At 41.4% G+C, this 22,048-nt stretch overlaps 1 protein-coding gene across 1 annotated transcript; it reads right to left on the bottom strand.

Moving 5' to 3' along the window:
• Positions 1-738: 738 nt before the first annotated feature.
• Positions 739-2,148, bottom strand: gpr27 (G protein-coupled receptor 27). Its single transcript, XM_060835214.1, has one exon. The coding sequence runs from the start codon at positions 2,146-2,148 to the stop codon at positions 1,033-1,035; it is 1,116 nt and encodes a 371-aa protein (XP_060691197.1). The 3' UTR covers positions 739-1,032.
• Between the last annotated feature and the right edge of the window lie 19,900 nt (positions 2,149-22,048).

Genomic DNA, 22,048 nt, shown 5'->3' with positions numbered 1-22,048 from the left:
CATTCCTTATGAATCAAGACAGAAAACTGGGCCCTCAGCTTTGTCTTTTCAGTATAAATTATATAAATTATCAAATGTAATCTTTACTAAAATGCACCCCAAAGTACATTTAATTTGATACCTGTTAATTTAATTCTCACTGTGGAGAGAAAAAAAATGTTCTTCTGCTCAATAAATTTATTTTCAAGTAAAAACCGTGGAAATGTACAAGAGGAATAAAAGCTACCATCTTGAATCAATTATGAGCACAGTATAACTTACTAAGTTGTTAATTTGTATGACAATAACTACAGCTAACACTGAACCATCAGACTGTTATTTACATTTAGCTAGAGAAAGTAATTTAAAATTGACATCTGTTTTTCAAAGACAGTTTGTAAAACGCACATTAAGATATGAAATTGCAAAAAGTAACGTTTAAAGGTCAAAACATTTTTTTTCCAATATATTACAATGCAGATAAACAAGCTAAGAAAATATCAAAAGGGAAAGTACATCAGACAGAGTTCTTAAATTGGAAAGGGGGAAACGTGTCACTGAAATTATGATTTGTACATTTTTTTTACATTCCAGTTCCATTTAGTCTTCTGGATATTTGTGAATAATCTGCCGAGTTTAAAGGGCAGCGCAGCTAGCCAACAAACTTTCAATTCGTTTGTTGTAAAACGACACTCTGAGATTGGGGAAAGTGCTTATTTGTGTTTTAATTCCCTGATCTGTACGTTTTCGAACACTCGGTGATAATTCTACGAAATTTGGGCCAACGATGTCAGATATGCCAATAATAAGTGGCCTCATTAAATTCGTATTCCAGAGAGATTAATTTGTCCTGGTAACACTCCACTCAGCTCTCCCACCTCTTCAATGTAAACAGAAACCATTGGACGTGACTGTCCTCTGACTAAGGTTAATCCGCCAAACGACTGCATGTACATCATTAAGATTAAATTGGATTTTCGTGTGTTGTGCGCAGTGCGTGGGTTTTCAAGCTGTGGGAAGAAAGGGGGATGGGTCCCTTCTCTTCCCATGTCTTTAAATAACGCAGTAAGCTTCCCTGGGCGTCTGTGTGCTTTGAAAACAAGGGAAGTGGGTTCTGAAGCAAATCCTCAGCTCTTTGTTGAAGATAAAGCATAAGATGGGGTTGACCCCCGCCTGGGCGAATGTCATCCACACTGCAGCGGTCAGGTAGACCTGTGGGATGGTGCTGGCTTTGACAAAGACCCGCAGGTAGCAGGCGACAATGTAGGGGGACCAGAGCAGCAGAAAGAGCACGGTGATGATGTAGAACATCCTGCCTATCCTCTTTTCCATCTTGAATTCGTCCAGGACGAGCAGTCGCTTGTTCTGGTTGTGGGCGGTCTGCCTGATGCCCACCAGGGTCGGCGGGGTGGGCCCTCTGCCGAAGCCGGCGATCCAGTTGGCGGCCGCCTGGCCGGTCGCCCCGGGGCCGTGAAACGTCCAGTTCTGGCTGATGGCGGGGACCAGCTGCGCGGGTTTCATCTTGCGGTGGTCGTAGACGAAGAAGATGAGCTTGACGTAGACCAGGTGGGTGGCGGCGATGATGACCGCCAGCATCAGCATGAAGCCCAGGGTGTCGTTCGCCTTCACGTAGCGGTGCTCGAAGATGCACTGCTCCTCCTCCCGGATGAATTTGTAGGTGCCCACGTCGAAGACGGGCGGAAAGGCCATGGCCACCGACAGGGTCCACACCATGCAGATGACCGCCACGCAAGTCCACACGCTCATCCTCTTGGAGTAGAAGCGGTGGTGGGCGATCGCCATGTAGCGGGTGATGCTGATGCAGAACATCATGAAGGCGGCGTGGAAGCAGAAGAGCACGGCGGCGAACGCGATGATCTTGCAGCTCAGCAGGCTGTAGGTCCAGGCCGAGCCGCTGCTGATGGAGATCATCACGAAGGGGAAGCAGAGCAGCGAGCGCACGATGTCGGCCAGGCACAGGTCCAGCAGGAAGTAGTAGGGAGCGCGGTGCAGGCTCGGCTCTCTGAAGATGAGGAAGGAGAGCAGCAGGTTCCCGGTCAGGCTGATGCAGATGATCAATCCCAGAGAAGCCAGTTTGACGGCGGAGGCGGTGATGGCGTAATTCTGAAGAGAACTGTTGGTCTCTTCGAGCTCACTGGCGTTCGCCATCGAGGTGGCGGCGGGCAGTGTTCGATCCCCCTCCCCTCCTCTCCCTCCCTCCCTCCTCCTCCTCCTCCTCCTCCTCGAGTCAGCGCCTCAAGCTTTCCATTTCCATCGGAAAACCACAAAGTTCCTTTTCATCTTCATCATCAGCGCCGCCGCCCAGGGACGGACTGAACCGAAGCGATGCCTCTCACTCTCTCTGTCTCCTTTTGTTGTTGTTCTTCAGTGATTTGTGTGTATGTGTGTGTGTGTGTTTTTTTTGGGGGGGGGGAGGGGGGGAAAGGTGGGGGTGGGAGGGTGTAATTTCTTCATCCACCCTGAAGACCGATCATCTCTGAAACAGGAACAGGAGACATTTGTTTAACGGGATCGATCTGCTTTCTTCAAAACGCCCCCAATCTCCCCACCCCAGTTTCCCATCCACACCCCAACCCAACCAGCAGCAGCTCTCCCCCCCCCCCCCCCCACGTACCGTGTTTACCAAACGATGTACGGTTAAGCCACAACACACACTCTTTCCGCCCCCCCCCCCCCCCTCTCTCTCTCTCACACACACACACACACACACCAGAAGGTAACACTAGGTTAAAATCATCATCAATACTAATACCTCTTCTTTCCCAGTCATGGCAGGGAGCTGAACTTCCGGTGAGTGCTCACAGAATGACTTTAGGGTTAGTGTGAGACTGCGCAGAAGAGAAGGTGCCAGCGTTTTTTCTCCGGTTCTTTCCCCCCTTTTGTTGGAAAAACATCCCTTTTGTTTCCAGCCCAGAACATCCCTGACCCCACCATCTGGCCAGCCCGGGCTCCGAGCTTTCTCTCGCTGAACGAGAGGGAGAGAGAGAAAAAAATCCACTCCTCGTAGTCCCAACTGCGCAAGTTCCCTGCTGCACCGTGCAAGAATATCATCCCTCAGCTTTTCCCCCTCCCTCCTTCCCACCCCCAAGGCAAAGCAGGGTCGCTCTCTTTCGTGATGCTCCCTCTATATGGTAGCCCAGAGTGACTAGGTTCTAACCAGTGTGGATAAACACAAAGAGATAACAGGCTGTTGTCTCCTGTACTTAAATTTGCAGCCATTCTCATTATAAGCCGTTCCCAGACTGATGACAGCAGAGTCCATTGTACACTAGTGGAATTGTGGAATCCTCTTTTGTCGCTGATTTCAATTCAAAACCATGTGGATTTGTTCTTTTGGATACATTATACAGTTGTATCGTCCGTGTGAGGATTCCAGAGGTGAAAGAATGCTCCTGAACATTTTCTGCTCCACATTTTCCAGAGTAGCTCAATATAGACAAATACACACCCACAATTAAAAGCTCGGATATGTATTCTCCGGTGACTAGAAAAACACATTTATTTCAGTCAGAATGTCGCTATTATTCCGCTCGTTTCCAATCGGGATGGAGGAGGTGGGGTGGAATTACATTTTCCCCCAAAAATCGTAAGTCACTGCCCACCTTCTGTTAAACCCGACGCCCGTTTTACACTGTACTCTCCTGGAGTACAAAATATTGATGCAACAAATAGTCCATTTTACATTATTGCGACAAAACAGGTTTTTTTTATTGTTTAGGCTCTGCAGCTGCCACTACAGAAGCAATATCAGAAGCAAATGAAAGGAAGAAGGATATGTCATCTGCTCGCTCTGTCACAAGCAATTGGACCAAACCAGCCTATTCAATGCCAGCTTGGAAGAAGCTGTGACTCTCCTCTGCTTGCCTGTCATGTAGTTAATACACATGCACCCCCTATGGACACGCTCGCTATAGCTCTGATCCTGTCTTCATAGAAGTCCAAACAGAGAAAGCTCCAATAGAGGTTGGGCAGACACACTTAGACGCGAATGGCATTTTCCCCGTTAAACTAAGAGGCTACTATTATTGAGTAGATACTCAGACATGGTGATTGCCAAATGAGCATGTCACACAATAAATCCCTGTAGTAGGCAGTGTTTTTGTGCACACAAATATATTTGGTACTTCAACGCGGTCTTTAAATGTGTCTCATTGAGGGTTGATCTTTGTTTGTTGCCAGGCTGGACGGCTGTGCCCCAGTCTCAACGTCAGTACCTTCATAAATCCCTGTAGTTAAAATAGCAAGACCTTCAGAAACAGTAGAGTTAGTCTAATTTAGTTCATCACACGCCCATCAACATTCTAGCATTCGAAGGCGCGTCAATGTTCTGAGCAAGGGTCACCGGACCTCACACGTTAACTCTGGATTTATCTCCACAGACGCTGCCAGACCTGCTGAGCTTTTCCAGCAATTTCTGTGTTTGTTTCTGATTTGTAGCACCCGCAGTTCTTTCGGTTTTATTTACAGCAGATTTAGCGAGAGGCGGGATTTAAGGAGAGAGGTTTGGAGAAGGAATTCTGGAGTTGAGAGATTTAACAGCGAATTGTGGACTTTTAAAAGTCGATAGTGCTCAAAAGGGTCAGAAGTGGAACAGCACAGATGAGGGAGGGTGAGTGCAGGTTACAGAGACAGGCCGGAAGAAGTTTACATTGTTGCAATATTATTACAACTCGTATTTGTACTTGAGCCATGAGACCAACTTTGTTTTGTATACACAGCATAAAGATGGTCATGAAGATTTGTGCGTATCGGCCTGGAGCTCCCATTTGATTTCTGCTCAAATCTGCAGAAATTAGGTGTAACCCAATTAAACAACGCAAACATTTGTCAACTTGAACTTTTACAGCATTTCAAAAGTCCTGTAACCCAACGCAGCACCTGCACACGGAGCTGGTAACGCGTCCAAATCAGACTGATGGGACACCAGTGATTGCCCGATGTCAGAATTCTCTTCACATAGTGCTGACATTCTCCTGTACACAGACTCGAGTATTCATCACGTTTCCCTGGTGTTCAGCAGTCAGTTGAAGCCTGGCTGCAGTTTCGTTTCGTTTTTAGTTCTGCTGCAATCACTTTCATTTCAATTAAAGTTAACCTAAGTTCAGTCAATAAAGCAGCACAGGACACACCTATTTGACTTCAATTAACTGCAGATCACAGTTTTTATGTGCTGCATTTTTCCCTTTTGACAATTGTTTAAAAAAAGACGAAACATTTCAACTTGAATATTACATAATTTTTATCAAAACTCTTACCATCATACTGAATGTCCTACTCTCAATAACAGTTTTGATGTTTGCAGTAGGCATGCCATGTTAGGTTTACAGTCCATCAGGAAATCATTCCAAATAGAAATTCATGAAAGCGCAATTTCAATAACCTCTTTCTCTCCATGTTCCACTCATTAAAAGGTGTCTCACTACAATTCCAGTACTCCTGATCTGCATAAAGTACATTCTTTGCAAGGCATTCAGCCCAAGGGGTTCTTCTGTATCTCTCTCAAGACATCCTTTTAACAATTGTTTAAAAAAAGGCAAAAGTACCTTCTACAACGAGGAGGACAGCAGTCTTTCCCCCAACACAGCAAACTTAAGGGGCAACATGCAGAATGGGTAGCAGTTGAGGTTCTTGGTCGATAAGTTGGATCTGATGGAAAAAGCCTTCCTCACCACTAGTCAAGCTAAGTCTTGTGCTTGTTTCTTTTTGGTTCTGTCAAAGCATTCTGTCAAATTACTTTGACAGTATGTTGTCAAATGGAGCCATCCAATTTGACCTACCACTTCATTTATCTGCAGGACCCCTAGGACATTATTTGTTGACCATTGTATGATGGAGTTATGATCAAGAGTGCATTTCTGTCTTAATTTCTCCATGATGGACAGGCAATACAGCATTATGCAACCATTTGGAACATTCCATGGCAATGTGGTCAGACCCATCCTTTACAAAGGGTGACACAGTTTGCACTGCTGTTTCTTAGTGCCAGGGATTTGGATTAATTCTACCCTCAGGTGACTATACATGCGGAATTTGCACATTCTCCCACAGTCCAAAAACATGCAAGTTAAGTGGATTGGCCATGCTAAATTGCCTACAGTGTCTAGGGGTGTACAGGCTAGGTGGGTTAGCATGGGAAATGCAGCAAGAGAGTCGGGGGGGTGGAATGGATCTCTGTTGGATGGTCTTCAGAGGTTTGGTATGGATTTGATGAATCAAATGGCCTGTTTCTACACTGTAAGAATTCTATAAACTGAGGACAGGTCACTGGACCTGAAACTTTAACTCTGATTTCTCTCCACAGATGCTGCCAGACCTGTTGAGATTTTCCAGCAATTTTGTTTTTGACCCAACCTTTACAACACTGGGAATAAATAGAATCTCAACATTTAGTGACATTTGGTATTACACACTGAGGGTCTATGCACGAAGGTGGCCATCAGGAGAAGGCAACATTGGGTACATTTCTTCCCCCTTCACCTAATTGTCAGTACAATGTATATGTGCACCTGTGAATCCAATCAGGTTTTGACCTCCAGTCAAAATTACGTTTGGCTTAGGTGATTGTTGTCGTGCAGAAGCGAAGAATGGACCACATCAATCTACCATGTTGAGCAATGCTTCACACAAATGACCAGTTTCTTATCTGGAATAGAGAAGAAATAAGTTTTTGTTTTATAATTCTCCGTCTGGTTTTTAGCAAACACACTGGACCCAGCACCTTCAGATAATCTGACCTGGCCGTGAAGCTGATAAAGGATCAGTTAGTCCAGTTCTTATGTAATATTCAGCTGCAATTTAGCTTGGTTCTGGTGGCCCATGCAAACTGATTGCAGATGCTCATCAGTTAGTTAGACTGTAGCTGGAGTGTTGTGTACACGCTAATCACCACATTACAGGCACGATTTAATTGCTGTAGACAAAGTACAGAGGAGATGTACAAGAATCCTGCCCAGCTTGAAATTTGCAGGTATGGGCAAAGATTGGATAGCCTAGGATTGTTTTCCTTAAAACAGAGGAAGGGACATGAGGATATGTAGAATTTGCTGCCCAAGCTGGGGGCTGAGTCGGAAACCCTCAAGGCACTTGCAAGAAACCTCGATTGACACTGGAAGCACTGTAATCTGCAAAGCCATGAATCAGGTACTGGAAAGAAGGTTTAGAATTAGCAACTAGTACAGCCAATGCAGACACAAGGAGTGGAAGTACACTTTCGGTGCCATCACATTTCTATCGTTCAATGGTTCTGTGACTGACCCAACCAAACAGAAGACGATGACATCATCCCTGCATTGGGAAGCTTTAACCTGAATGGATGCCATGCCTGGAATAGTCATCCCTCTTATCCCACATCTTTCCTGATGCACTCAGCAAGAGGGTCCTATACAATACACAAACAGGACGAGGGTGAGAGAGCAGCCATACCTGACTCTGGATTTGTTGGAAAGGTTTTCTCATTTCCACTCATTGATTGAAACTGTACTACTCATGTTTGTGTACAGTATTTTGATCCAGCTGTGGATTCCTTCCTCAACTCCATTCTGGAGAGCTCATTCATCATGTAAGTGTGCAATATTCTGCCCTAGTTTTGTACTGCTGATAGATCAAAGACGACAAGTGAAATCAAATAGAAAGTAAGGCTGAGTATTAAATCAGTCAGTTCCAGGCAAGGCACGCTTCTGAGATACTAGCAAATGCAGAGTTCAAGCTCCTTACTTGTTTGCAATAATTCAGAGGAGATGTTAGGTTTATGTTAATATGTTTAGTTGGAAACTTGCATGTAAATTTACTTCAGCAAAAGTGACAGTTTAAAATGCATTCTGGGCAGATAGAAACTCCATGCCATTTTTTTTAAGTTGTTATTTCATGTGGTCCATGTATTTGCTTTGTATCTAGATTGCAATAATCTCTGGATCCCAGGCAGATTCAGTGAAGGATAGCCACCTAAAGGTGATCTCATGCTACTTGACTTCAATTGACTCTAAAATCAGATTTGGACCTATATTTGATATCAATGCACATCTGAAGAAAAACACATAATGCTTATGTTGCAAAAGTGGAAGCATAACTATAGATTTAATTTAAATCATTTTACAAAGGAGCAAATAATGTACAAATTCAAAAAGCAAAATTCTGACTGTGACTTTTTGTTTGTTCTCCAATTCAGTTTCCCAATCTCTGCCTTCTAGTTTGTTTAAAATCATTTTTCCATTTTGCAAAAAGAAATTTTCTTTAGATCGTTTGTTTACAAAATTTTACGGCTAGGTTTGTTCTTCCTGTGTTCTCTGGAGTAAAATGGCTGACTTCATTGAAAAATACTGATATAAAGTTCTTAAGATCTGTACCATGGTCCAATCTGTCTTTAAGGTTCAGCTTTTCCCTGCCTCCTGCAGTGTTGAACTAGTTGGTTGCTTTAACTGCTGCAGTTTACCAATAATATGGGTTCAGTAAAGTGATTCCAACTACTTATTCATATTACTATAGTCTATGCTGCTTCTACTGCATCTCCATCTCAAACTCACTCTCTTATTATCCTTTCTATGTTTTGATTACATCATTAGTTAAATTACTGACCATTTACATTAACCCCTTACATTTGCACTGAAACAATTTAAGCACAAGTACAAACAACAACAGTTGTAGGATTGAATAAAAATTAAATGCAACCATTTAATCCAGTTTCTCATGTATGAATTAATGTGGGTTCCACCACAGCTTTAAGCCATCAAAAACGTCCATTTCTGTATTTTTTTAAAATTAGAAACTGAAAACTGAGTTTTTTTTTCATAATGAGCTTGATTTTGTTTTGGTAAAGCAAATATAATGCTTCTACTCACTGCTCAATTTCTTCATATTCATTACTTCACCAAAGAATATATTAAAAATAGAATAAACCTTTGAAATCAACAATGAAGCACTTTCTGAATAAAATTTCAGTTTTATATTGAAATGCAAAGTAAATTTAGAACACATTGTAAGAATCTCAACCATTAGAATAATTAAATATATAAAACTATATGTTGACAGTTTTTGGTATTTGTATCTCAGTAATTGTGCACATTCAACCTTTTATCGACATGGAGAAGCTCAAAAATAAATATCTATTTGCCACTTCACCCTGTTGTCCATTTACTAAGATTATATTATTCGCCATCATGTACAGTATTGCAAAGGTAGGGCGGAGTCAACTCTATCCAGATTTAATATTTCATTATGTGCTGATGTTAAATATTCTCCAGAGTATAATTCACTCATCCTTTTCATTAGCTGTTAAGGTCCCACAGAGCACATTTATTATAAATGTGGATTCTTACTCATGTTGAAAGCTCAGAGAGGCCATGTAGTAGGATTTAAAAGACTGCACTGTACAGACCTAATCTTCATTGAAAGTGCAGAAATATACATCAGCTCTACCTTAAAAATACTTGATTAGGATTGGACTTTTGGGCATCTGTATAAGAAGAAAACTATGGTTGTATATAAGCAGACAACGTTCACATATGACTTTGGGGTCTAGGTTGAAATTTTTAAAACACTTTATATGACATTCCAAATGCATAGAACTTGAAAACAAACATTGTCTTTGTATTCTATAATCTACAAAATAACAATTTCATTAAAAAAGTCTCATAAAAATTTACCAAGTATAGTATTTCATTTCATGGTTTTGCATTTGTATGATTGGATTACAAATTGTATATGTAGGATCATTTTTCTGTTCAAATATGCTGACATATTTAATTTAAGGTGCAGTTTTAATACTGTGTAAAGTGATTTCAGGTTCCCCACAATCATAAGACCATAAGATATAAGAATAGAATTGGCCCATCAAGTCTGCTCCACTATTCGATCAAGGCTGAAATGCTTCTCAATCACATTCTCCTGCCTTCTCCTCATAACTTTTGATCACCATATTAATCAACAACCTGTCTGTCTCCATCTTAAATTCAATGACTTGGCCTTTGCAGCCTTTTGCAGCAATGTATTCCACAGATTTACCAATCTCTGGCTGAAAACATTACTCCTCATCTCAGTTCTCTCGGGTCATCCCTTCACTCAAAGGATGTACTGTCAGGTCCTAATTGTTCTTACTAGTGGAAACATCTTCTTCATGTCCACTCTATCCAGAACTCTCAGTATTCTGCAAATTGATCACATAAATCTAGAATTCTAGGTCCAACGTGAGTCTGGGAAGAAGTGAAATGAAGCTCCCCAGAGACAATAATGTACGGGTTGACATTGCATGGAGGGTTATTGCCACTTAATGTCACACATTGTCTGTAAAGTTCACAAGAGATTTTTAAACTTAATTTAAGTATTGAGAGATCAACTGCAGGCCTCTTCTCACTCTGGAAACATTGGCGTATGTAACTTCTGGGAAACAGTTCTGTGGTTGCATGTATCCAGACATGCCCGACGTTGGTCTGAAACAAATAAACTAAAAGTTGTCAGGCAGGTGTTCCACAATGTGACCAGAATTTTGCCTGTCTGGAACTGAATTCAATCGTGTAATTGCAGAACAAATGCATCTTTGAACTTTTTTTTGTCTTTCTTTAAATCTGTAAAACTTGTAGACACTTGCCTTAAAATTAGATAACTGTGGCTAATCTATGTAGAAAAATATTACTGTTGTTGCTTGTACCTGTTGGGCGAATTGGCCCAAACTAAAATAGGTAACATTTAACACTGACAAGTAGAATAATCTACTGGAAAAAGTATTCCGACTTTAAGTGAAAGATGAAAGAGCAGAGATTTTCTGTAAGAGCTTTTCGATGTGAATAAATAACAGGAGTAGTTACAATACAGTCCACTAAGTCCGGCTTGTATTCAGTACTCATTCCATTCAGTTGAATAATGGTGAAAAGGCATCCGTAACATTAGCTGTCATATCCCAAGGTTCGAAACATTGCCATGACAATTTGCACCATATAGTTCTTTACCATGCAATAATGTCTCAAAAGTACTCCATACAGACGTAACCAAAAATAACTGGCATCAAGTTAAAGGAAAAGCTATCATGTGGAGCTACCAAAATGTGTGGTCAGAGGTGGGTTTTAAAGAATGTCTTCAAACAGGACAAGAATGTAGAGAAGCAATGGTTTGATAGACGATTTCAGTGTGTTCATTGTATCTTGGTATCACATGGATTGAATTGAATTGGCTGAAAGCTGGCATTTGTGAAACTGAGGTACCTTAAGAAGCAAAGATGGACAATTCACTTCTGGCGAACGATTATTGTAAATTATTCGATCTTGTCTTTTATTTTCACCTGCTCACTCCCCCATCTTGAGGATGGGATGTCTTAATTGAGTTCTCTTCTCTTTGTTCTTTACTTGTTCATCACCATTCACTGCTGGACACACCAGGAAGTGCAGAGTTCTGATCTGGCCCAGTGGATGTGCAATCACTTTGTTCTGTCTATTTCATGCTGCTTCCACTGTTTTGCATGCATATTTTCCCATATTATAGTCTCACAAGGTTCTCATCTCATTTTTTGGATTGTCTGATGACGCACGTGACACACTCTCCTGCACACTTCTAATTGAATTGGGATTCTCCATCTGGATTGATAGTAATTGTATAATGATGGATGGGTTGGACCATGTGGTTAATGATTGTGGTTGAATAGAGTTCTGCTGCTCATAGCCCAAAAATCTCATAGATGCCCAGTTTAGGTTTCTATATCTGCTCTGAATCCAGTTAGCTAAATATGTTTGATTATATGTTCCAAGAAATTCAATGAAAATAAATTACATCTATTTTGCACAATGGTCTGTATCATTTAAGAATATCTGAAAAGTGTTGAATCTAAGGACATGTTTAAAAATTATTTGTTTGAAACATGCACGAGCCAAGCAACTGCATTTAGCAGACACATAAAATTACGTAGACAGGCCTGAATTTTGTAATGATGGATAAGGGTTCCAAGTCAGCCAAAGTCCAGTTCCCAAACCTATCATTTTATCTGGGAGGTGGGAAGAGTGTTAAGTTGTATTTTGCACATCTGTGGTTCATGGAGATAGCTGCACATGTTAAAGTGCAGATGCTACACACAGATTCAGCTTTTGCATGGGTAATATGGGAGGAAGCAAATTGGGGGTAGTAATGAAGTGCTGGATGAATGAGACAGGCTTTCCCACAGCTGACCTCCACACATACTACCATGTCAATCCATGCCAACTTATGCCACTTCATGATTCCCACATCTCCCTGCCTCCTCAGTCTCTGTGTGTGCCTCTTGAATTCTTTCGAGGTGGTGGGAGTGGAGGGAGAGAAATAGAGAGAGAGAGAATTCTTTCCAATGGCAGAGTCTTAACTATGGTCACAGATGACACAGATGGGAATGAAAATTATATTATCCAGGGCACTTCCTCCTGTATTAAGTTTGCAAAGCTGGGAATTTTCCCAACACAACATTCTTGACCGGGGTGCAAAAATTCAAGCTGGAATGCTGTAAAAAGATTTTGAAATGCTTTGCATCAAACTATTATCCAAATTGTGGATAATATAACAATTGTAATGTCTATTGAGATCAGCATTTTCAATCTGTCATTAAATTCTCTGATTGGGATTAACATTTATAGGAAGGTAGTAGACCTATAGATTAAACAATTCGGAAGCTGCTTTCAGATTACTGAGATAGCAATGTTCAATTTTCTGGAACATGTTTCAAATGTTGTAATATTAAAAGCTAAAATTATAAAATGATGACATTGAACAAATTGTTTCAATGTCCAAAAAATGTGGCAGCTCATCCAGAAAGCAAATTATTTAGCAATTTCAATATAGCTGGTAATGTAAAGTACTCTGTTACCCATGACTGGGATAGCACGTTAGAAATCAAGCACCACTATTCCTGGAGTCATCACAAAATTTAAAAACTGTGCCAAAGTGTGCAAAAATTCTCCAATTTACCTATCTGTTTAGACCCCGGTTAACATGCAGCAGGCTTCTATACTTAACAAGACTTACTATTGATTATAAATAAATACATCCTAGTAAATGGTAAAATGATTATGAACTGTCAACATGTAACTCCAATACTTAAAACTCTAACTTGCTTATAAAACCTTCCCTACATATACATACAGATAGGCACAGTCAGGGAGTCAGATAAACACTGGTGTTATTGCTGGAGGTAAAAACGTGGGAGGCAGATCATTAGCCCCTATCCACAGGGTTTGCTGAGATGTCAGGACTAGCTGTTCTTCAATTTCTCATCTCCAGATACTTTTCACTTGCTTGCAAAGGCACAGAGCAACTGAATTACAAATTACAAAATATCTGACTTATTGATTAAAAGCAACATCTTATAGTAAATGGTGAGGGAAGATAAACTGGCTTTCTTCAGATTCAAGTATTTTCTACTGTAGAGGGACACATTACCTCCTCTTTCAGACATCTCACAACGTCTGCCAATATTGGTCATTTTAAGCGACTGGTTCATAAATGATAAACCATCTGCCATATTGGCTAAAAACATCAGTTTTACTGACAATGATGAGAGAAAATAAATTGGCTTTCTACCTCCCCTCTGGCAGTCAGTGGTTTATGGCAATATTATTTGCATCCACAAGCTATTCAACTGCCAAGAGCCAACCACAATGTTGTTGCCAGGCTGATGAACCTTGTCAACAATAGCTGATTACCAATCCACGAACCGACCTGCTACTTGCTTTCAGATGAAGAGGCAGCACTCCGAAAGCATGTAATTTCAAATAAACCTGTTGGACTATAACCTGGTGTCATGTGACGTCTGACTTTGTCCATCCCAGTACAACACCGGCACATCCATATCTTGATTTACTGAGGCCAGGCATAGTTGGATCAGAAGCAATGCAATGTACTGCACAACTCCAGAGAAATCAGGGTGTGAAAGTTATTATGAGACAGTACAAAATACCACATACAGGCTCCATAAGAAACCATGTACAAAAAGGTAAAAGAGAATAAAAATGTCAAATTGAGATAGTAGAGTCATGATAAAGCCATTCAGTCTGTTGTAACTAGTTAATTAGTCCTACTGTTTTACTATTTCCCCACAACATGGCCTTATTTTACCTTCTGACCTATTTTCAAATCAACCTGTTCAGAGAGGTTATTACACACCGCTGGAACAGGTAGAACCTGAACCCAGGCCTCCAAGTCCATGGGGTAGAGACACTACCACAGCATCACACAAGGGCTAAATGAATGCTGCTTAATTTGCCAAAGCCCTGCATTGGGCCACACACCTTTAGATCTTTAGTCTAGCACTCTGCCCAACTGAACTATTTCAGCTTGGCTCATTTGCAACTGTTACCATTGAAACTGTTTCCACCCGCTGTGGATTCTGGATCATGAAAACAAGCTGCTTAAACAAATATTATTTTACGTTGTTTTGTCAATTATTTTAAATCTCTGGTCACTGTCACCATTTCCAGTAGAAACAGTTTCTCACCAATCATCAAAACCTGCAATAATTCTGCATATACAAAAACAATTACATGAAGTTATTGAGCTGTGCAGAAGAGATGAAAGGGGTGGGCAATGAATTAAGACAGAGACAAGGAAAGAACTAGAAAGTGAAAGACAAACACGTGAATTCCTAATGACGGAAATCTTAGGTTTTTGGTACATTTCCTGTGAGATCAATGGCTGCCCTGCCATCAGGTTCACATTGCTGTCTGTTGGTCATTGTTATTCTCTGCATTTTCTTGCAGTGTTTGACTTAAAGTGTGAGATGTTAAAAGTGCTGTAACACAATTGTTGCAAATGAGAATTTAAACCAAGGATTAAAATAGTGTCTGGTGTTAAACAGCTAGACGGTTATCAACTGTAAGCATGCTACCTGAGCATTATTTTGAATGATATTCTTTCTAACCAAAAAATGTAACCTCTAATGATGTATGGCATACTGGAAAATCAACATAGTTCCTCTCTGCATTATTAACCAGATATTACTTAAAAATGTTTTATAAATCAGGGTGAAATTGAATTCTCAGTTCTCTAATTTGGGCCTGAACAAGAATCAAAGTGGGAAAGGGTATCAAGACTGCTCCACTAACACCAAAGTCCCATCTGTGCTTTGGTGAGTAGGCAGCATATCTGAAACAGATCTAAGCCTGTGAGGAAAATGGGCTGCTTTTCGAAAGTTTGGATTATAACCTGGTGTTGTGTGACTTCTGACTTTGTCCACCCCAGTCCAACACCAGAACCTCCTCATCATAATTTAAAATTCTAATCTTCTACTGGCCTTAGCTAAGCCTAACTTTTAATCAACATGTTCAGGCACATCATGGGAGATCTTTGGGGCAGAAGGGACTTGAATCCGAGAGACCCGTGGCTGAGCCTAATGCTAACACAGATTTCGAACACATCTATAATGGAAATCACCATGTGCTTGTTAATGAGCATGCAAGAAACCTGACTGGAAATCCTGTTGCTTAACATGTCACCTCAGTGATAATCTCTTGTAATAATACTTGGCAATCGTGATATTCACAGCAGCTGAGTGATTCCATGAAATACATCAGCTTTTGACTGGTCTCAGTGGATATTTAACTCTGTTCACTGTCACTCATTTTGTTTCTTTCATTATTATTCTTCCCGATGTGTTTTTGAGCAGATTATTACTCTGCTTTATTTTTTCCTCAAATACCTCTACCTTTCTCAAATTCACTGGCTAATCAGCCCAGCTTCATGAAAGAGGGGAGAGAACAGAAGAGGGAATGGTCGCAGTCTAATGGAATTAAATTCCACTTTAGGTAAATATATTCAGTGATTCCACATCCAGTGTGTGTATGGATGTCACAACAGCATTAATATGTCCAAGAGCAGCTATTCATGAGGCTGCAATGAAATGGAGTCATAGAGTCATAGAGATGTACAGCATGGAAGCAGACCCTTCAGTCCAACCTGTCCAAGCCGACCAGATATCCCAAACCAATCTAGTCCCACCTGCCAGCATCCGGCCCATATCCCTTCAAACCCTTCCTATTCATATACCCATCCAAATGCCTCTTAAATGTTGCAATTGTACCAGCTTCCACCACATCCTCTGTCAGCTCATATCATACATGTACCAACCACTGCATGAAAAGGATGCCCCTCAGGTCTCTTTTAAATCTTTCCCTCTCACCCTAAACCTATGCCCTCTGATTCTGGACTCCCTGACCCGAGGGAAAAGACTTTGTCTATTTATCCTATCCTATTTTGTAAACCTCTAAAAGGTCACGCCTCAGCCTCCGACACTCCAGTGAAAACAACCCTAGCCTGTTCAGCCTCTCCCTTTAGCTCAAATCTTCCAACTCTGGCAACATTCTTGTAAATCTTTTCTGAACCCTTTCAAGTTTTACAACATCTTTCCGATAGGAAGGAGACCAGAATTGCACACAATATTCCAACAGTGGCCGAACCAATGTCATGTACAGCCGTAACATGACCTCCCAACTTCTGTATTCAGTACTCTGACCAATAAAAGAAAGCATACCAAATGCCTTCTTCACTATCCTATCTACCTGTGACTCCACTTTTAAGGAGTTATGAACCTGCACTCCAAGGTCACTTTGTTCAGCAACACTCCCTCGGACCTTACTATTAAGTGCATAAGTCCTGCTAAGATTTGCTTTCCCAAAAAGCAGCACCTCCCATTTATCTGACTTAAACTCCGTCTGCCACTTCTCAGCCCATTGGCCCATCTGTTGTAATCTGAGGTAACCCTCTTCACTGTCCACTACACCTCCAATTTTGGTGTCATTTGCAAACTTACTAACTGTACCTCAGTAGAGGACAAAGCATCGATCATTGTGGCACTCCACTGGTCACAGGCCTCCAGTCTGAAAAACAACCCTCCACCATCACCCTCAGTCTTCTATTTTTGAGCCAGTTCTGTATCCAAATGGCTAGTTCTCCCTTTATTCCATGAGATTTAACCTTGCTAATCAGTCTCCCATGGGGAACCTTGTCGAACACCTTACTGAAGTCCATATAGATCACACATCTACTGCTCTGCCTTTATCAATCCTCTTTATTACTTTTTCAAAAAACTCAATCAAGTTTGTGAGACATGATTTCCCATGCACAAAGCCATGTTGACTATCCCTAATCAGTCCTTGCCTTTCCAAATACATGTACATCCTGTCCCTCAGGATTCCCTCCAACAACTTGCCCACCACCGAGGTCAGGTTCACCGGTCTATAGTTCCCTGGCTTGTCTTTACCATCCTTCTTAATGAAAACCTCCCAACATATATTTCTGTATGGATGGTGCCACCAGCAATCACTGTAGTAGATTTAAATCATTGGTAGTTTACAGTTCCCATTAACAACACATGCAACATTCGAGAATTAGTCGCCTATCATTATACTGAGTTATTTACTGATTACATTTCCATTACTATCCTTCACCATTTCCTCGATTTCCCGTTCATCCTGAAGCAACAAAAAAACTTTCTTTACCTCTCTGGTTTTCTGAAGGTAACATTGACATTGCAATATCAGTTTTGCACCTTTCCAAACTTTCGAATAGCTTTGTTAGGTTCTATCTTTTACTTTTAATTACAATTTCATGCAATGGCTTCCAAAGTTTATCTTTAATGACAACATTTTACTATTAAAATGTACTGAAGTAAGAACATAATGTTTGATTGAATAAATTGATAGAACCACATCAAAAAATAAGAACAATGATAGTGTATTTAATAAATTTATCGTGCTGCTTTACTGTGCAGAAGTGTCACGTTGTTTCCCTTTTGTTTAACACGTCATTTGACAGCAGGATTTATAGCCAGAAACAAAGCCTGCGTCCTTCTTTAATCTCAGAGATGGGTGCGGTTGTTGCATTTACTTGATTTCAAACAAGATAATATCTGTAGATGTTGAGATGTCCTGGTGTGGCTGAAAAGTTAGCTTCAGCATCTGTTGTACAAATTCTGTGCACTTATTTCTGCAAAGGCTCATTATTGTACTATTATGCTGGTCATGTGAGATAATCAGATACCATATACCTTTGTTGCACACCAAACCAAAAAAGGGTCTTTAACTCACTGAATGAAATTTTAGATAATTACGAAGCAACTTGTTCAGAAATGTTCTTACACACCTCTGGAGCAGATGGGACTTCAACATGAGTAATAAAACTTAACATCCTTACTTTTCCTACCTTAGCCCTGGTCAGCATTACAATGCCACTTGCCTTAGTCTCTTGTAGCCCTGTTTTTTTTTTGTCAGTTGCTAATGCTAATGCTATAATTGAATCTGCCTCCTTTCAAAAGCTATAATTGATTCTTCCTCCAAAACATTCCTGGGCAGTGCACCCCAAATTTTAAGAAATCAATAAATAAGAAATGTTTTTGCATGTCACCTTTGGTCTTTTGTCAATCACCTTAAATCTGTGCCCCCAATTTTTGATTTCTCCATCAAAGGCAATGTTTCTCTCTATCTAATCTGTTAAGGCATTTTAGATTTTGAACACCGATATCAAATCCCCCTTGAACCTTCTTCAAAGTGAAGAATCTCAGCTTCTGCAATCAATCATAATGGAAGTCTCTCATCCCTGGTACTACTTTTCTGAATATTTTCTGCATAATTTTTAAAATCTTCACACCTTTCCTAAAGTACAGTGTCTAGCATTGGACATAATACTCTAGTTGAGACTGAATAAGTGTTTTATAAATGTTCATTATAACTGTCTTGTTCTTGTACCCTATGCCTTGATTTATGATGTGCATACTGCATGTTTTTTTTTTAATAACGTCAAGCTTCTCTGCATTATTTCAACATTGAGGTCAGAAAAATAAAATCTAAACTGCCAAAGCACAGATGTCCCCAGGGTGGTCTGAGCACACCTCCAGAGCCAACAGAATCTGCTATCAAGTAAGCTGTCTTGTGGTGCAGTGGTAGTATTCCTACCTTTGAAGTTGGAAGCTTGGGTTCAAGTCCCACCTGCTCAGAAGTGTGTAATAACACATCTGGTTTGGATAGAAAACACCCTTCATCCCAGCTGTGGAACTTGAGACAAGACTAATAAGTAAGGGGAAGGAAGTAAAGTTCAAAAGCCTTTTGAGGGCATCTTGGTGATACAGATGACAGAATGCCCTCATGAACATATCACATTTGGGCAAATTCAATTGATTTTACAATACACTTCATTGAGTGAGTCTCTATCTAGCCCGAATGTAATAGTGTGCTACTGTGATGTTGAATTTCATGTCTATTTGGGATATACAATGGATCGATGTCTGTAGTGACAGTTTGCTGCCGTATGTGGAACCAAGATGAACAAAATATAGTTCTACTGACATCATTACCCTTCTTGGTCAAACATCCCTATTCTTTCTCTGGTCTCTGTGTATAAGAATTTTGTTGTGAATTATGTGGTCACCAATGTCTGGGGCAGGGATGTGAACTGCACACAGGGAGTCAATGCTGTGATCACCAGTGATTAGGGACCTCACAGGTGTGTAGTTGCCCTCTGAAGGTTACCTTTGGTAGGTTTGCAGGCTGCTCCCTCACATATCAAGTCACTTACCTCCCCCCCCCCCATTCTGGGTATGGTTGCAGCCATTTTCTTTCACACTGCATAGTTTCCATTTTCAGCATGATAGAAAGCAACAGTGAACATCTTTTGGCCATTGGCTTATTGCCTCCACCTTCATATGTTGGTGAGACACGAACTGAACAAACTTCCTTTCTGATAGTCCTTCTGATAAACCCCATGGGATTTGCAACTCCCCTCACCTGCATCCATCTATCACCATCCCACCTACCTTTCCCCTAGCCCCAGCCCCAGGCCTCCTTATTTATCTCTCAGTCCCTTTCCCCTCCACATTCCTGATGGTCTTATGCCCAAAACGCCAACTCTCTTACTTCCCAGATGTTGCTTGACCTGCTGTGCTTTTTCCAGCGCCAAACTTTTCAACTCTGACTCTTCAGCATCTGCAGTCCTCGCTTTCTCCTATACGAGCCTGCACCTACCTAAATGTCTCCCCCTCCCACACCCCAGCACGTGGCATATTGAGAGGGCCATGCTGGGTATGGTCATACACTGTACCCCTCTTGAAAACAGGTTGCTCCTCTGGACAAATCCCCTCCTTCATGACAACCTTCCCATTCATGTGTTACTTTATTCCCCCTTACAAACACAGTTGTGCCCCTCTTCACACTTATCATCTCCCTGTTCCCCCCCTCCCCCCAGTTCCTGCTTCAGTGGCCGTCCACCCTTGCTCCCCCCAAACACCCCTTTGTACATCATTTCTCTGGATAGACCAGATAGACCGACCCATCATTCCAAGCCCCTACTTGCCAGATTGGAGCTCCAGGACTGACAGTAACCCCCTTCCCTGGACTGCAGAGGTGTATCTCTTGACTGAGAACACCCTGACTGGATTCCTGACCATGACCAATCTCATGAACTGATATAGAAGGCTGCCCTTGACCTACTGTACCAGGAATCTCTCACTGACTTCCATGAGGAGTACTCCCCTATGACCTCGAGACATGGCTGCTTGCTTGCTGCACAGTCAGTGCGTTTGCCATATAAGCAGCTGGCTCATGGCGCAGGTGGGATACTGAAATAGCTGCCTAGTTATTTAGCTGAATTATTAGGCATTCAAGGCAAAGCAAAGCAATGCAGGTACGCTGCAAGCATGTAGGCAAGCACCAGGTGAGCAAATGCTATGAGAGCTAGCGAGATGTTTGAGATGCAGCATTGTCCAACTTATAGAAGGGTGCCTGTATTTGTGTACAAAATGTACATGCAGCAGCCTTTCAATGCCAGTTGCTGGTTTGTCCTGAAATGCAGATCTGAGCTTCATAAGTAGTCTGAAGTGGGTCAGAGAGGATCCTGAGTAGTTGGCAAATGTCCATAGTTGAGGGGTGCCTATTGATCATGCCCTGAGGTGCCGTTTAGTATTGAGCAAAATGAAAGCTCTTTACAGCCAGTAGTAAGCTGAGGCCACCAGGTACATTCCCTGACTTCCATTTCAAGAATTCCCAGTGTCTAGCTGGTTCAGTAAAATAGGAGCTGCATATTAATGATGTGTGATGTGCACTTAAGAATATTAACAAACAATAATCTCCCATAATGGACAACTCTCACTGCCTAGTGAAATGTTGCCTTGATGCACAACAGTTGCATTTAAGATGCAGTGAGTTGCTCACAACATCAAGATAACCCTCGCTGAATTTCTCAGATGATTCTGATACTAACCTAACGATAGTCCATGCCGTTCAAGACCAAAGAAGGTTCTACCCATAGTTCTATCATGCAGTCAGAGCAAATAACTTCATAAGGCACATCATAATTTTCATAGGGAATCTGAGATAGCAAGAATAAATGTAATCATTGCCAGTTCTGCCTGCATTCCAAAAATGGGGCGGTACGGTGGCACAGTGGTTTGCACTGCTGCCTCACAGCGCCAGAGACCCGGGCTCAATTCCCGCCTCAGGCGACTGACTGTGTGGAGTTTGCATGTTCTCCCCGTGTCTGCGTGGGTTTCCTCCGGGTGCTCTGGTTTCCTCCCACAGTCCAAAGATGTGCGGGTCAGGTGAATTGGCCATGCTAAATTGCCCGTAGTGTTAGGTAAGGGGTAAATGTAGGGGTATGGGTGGGTTGCGCTTTGGTGGGTTGGTGTGGACTTGTTGGGCCAAAGGACCTGTTTCCACACTGTAAGTAATCTAATCTAAAGATGAAATAATTTGTGCATGTACATGTAAACCTCCCTGCAGAGATGGTCTATAAGGCCAGAAATGAAAAAAAAATTGGAAGTAAATATTTAGAATATCCATACTGAAGGTGTATAGCATTCTTCTGGTACGAACAACTCACCTTGACCACCAGTAATATTTGTTTCACTTCATCTCCAATTCTTCACAATGCAAATTCACTTCTCTTTTTTTCTTAGCATGTATATCGCTAGAGGAGGATAACATGAACAAATAGATCCCAGTTTTCCTATTTGCATTTCAGCCCCAAACCAAATAAACAGCCCTACTCCAGCAACTACACTTAGCCTTGTGTGGATGATATTGCCATTTAATGTCAATTGTTTACAAGGCTTAAAGGCATGAAC

The sequence above is a fragment of the Hemiscyllium ocellatum genome, chromosome 14 (genome assembly GCF_020745735.1).
Source record: "Hemiscyllium ocellatum isolate sHemOce1 chromosome 14, sHemOce1.pat.X.cur, whole genome shotgun sequence".
Taxonomy (NCBI): Eukaryota; Metazoa; Chordata; class Chondrichthyes; order Orectolobiformes; family Hemiscylliidae; genus Hemiscyllium; species Hemiscyllium ocellatum.
Note: the sequence above shows the minus strand (reverse complement) of the source record. Positions and strands in the feature narration are given on the sequence as shown.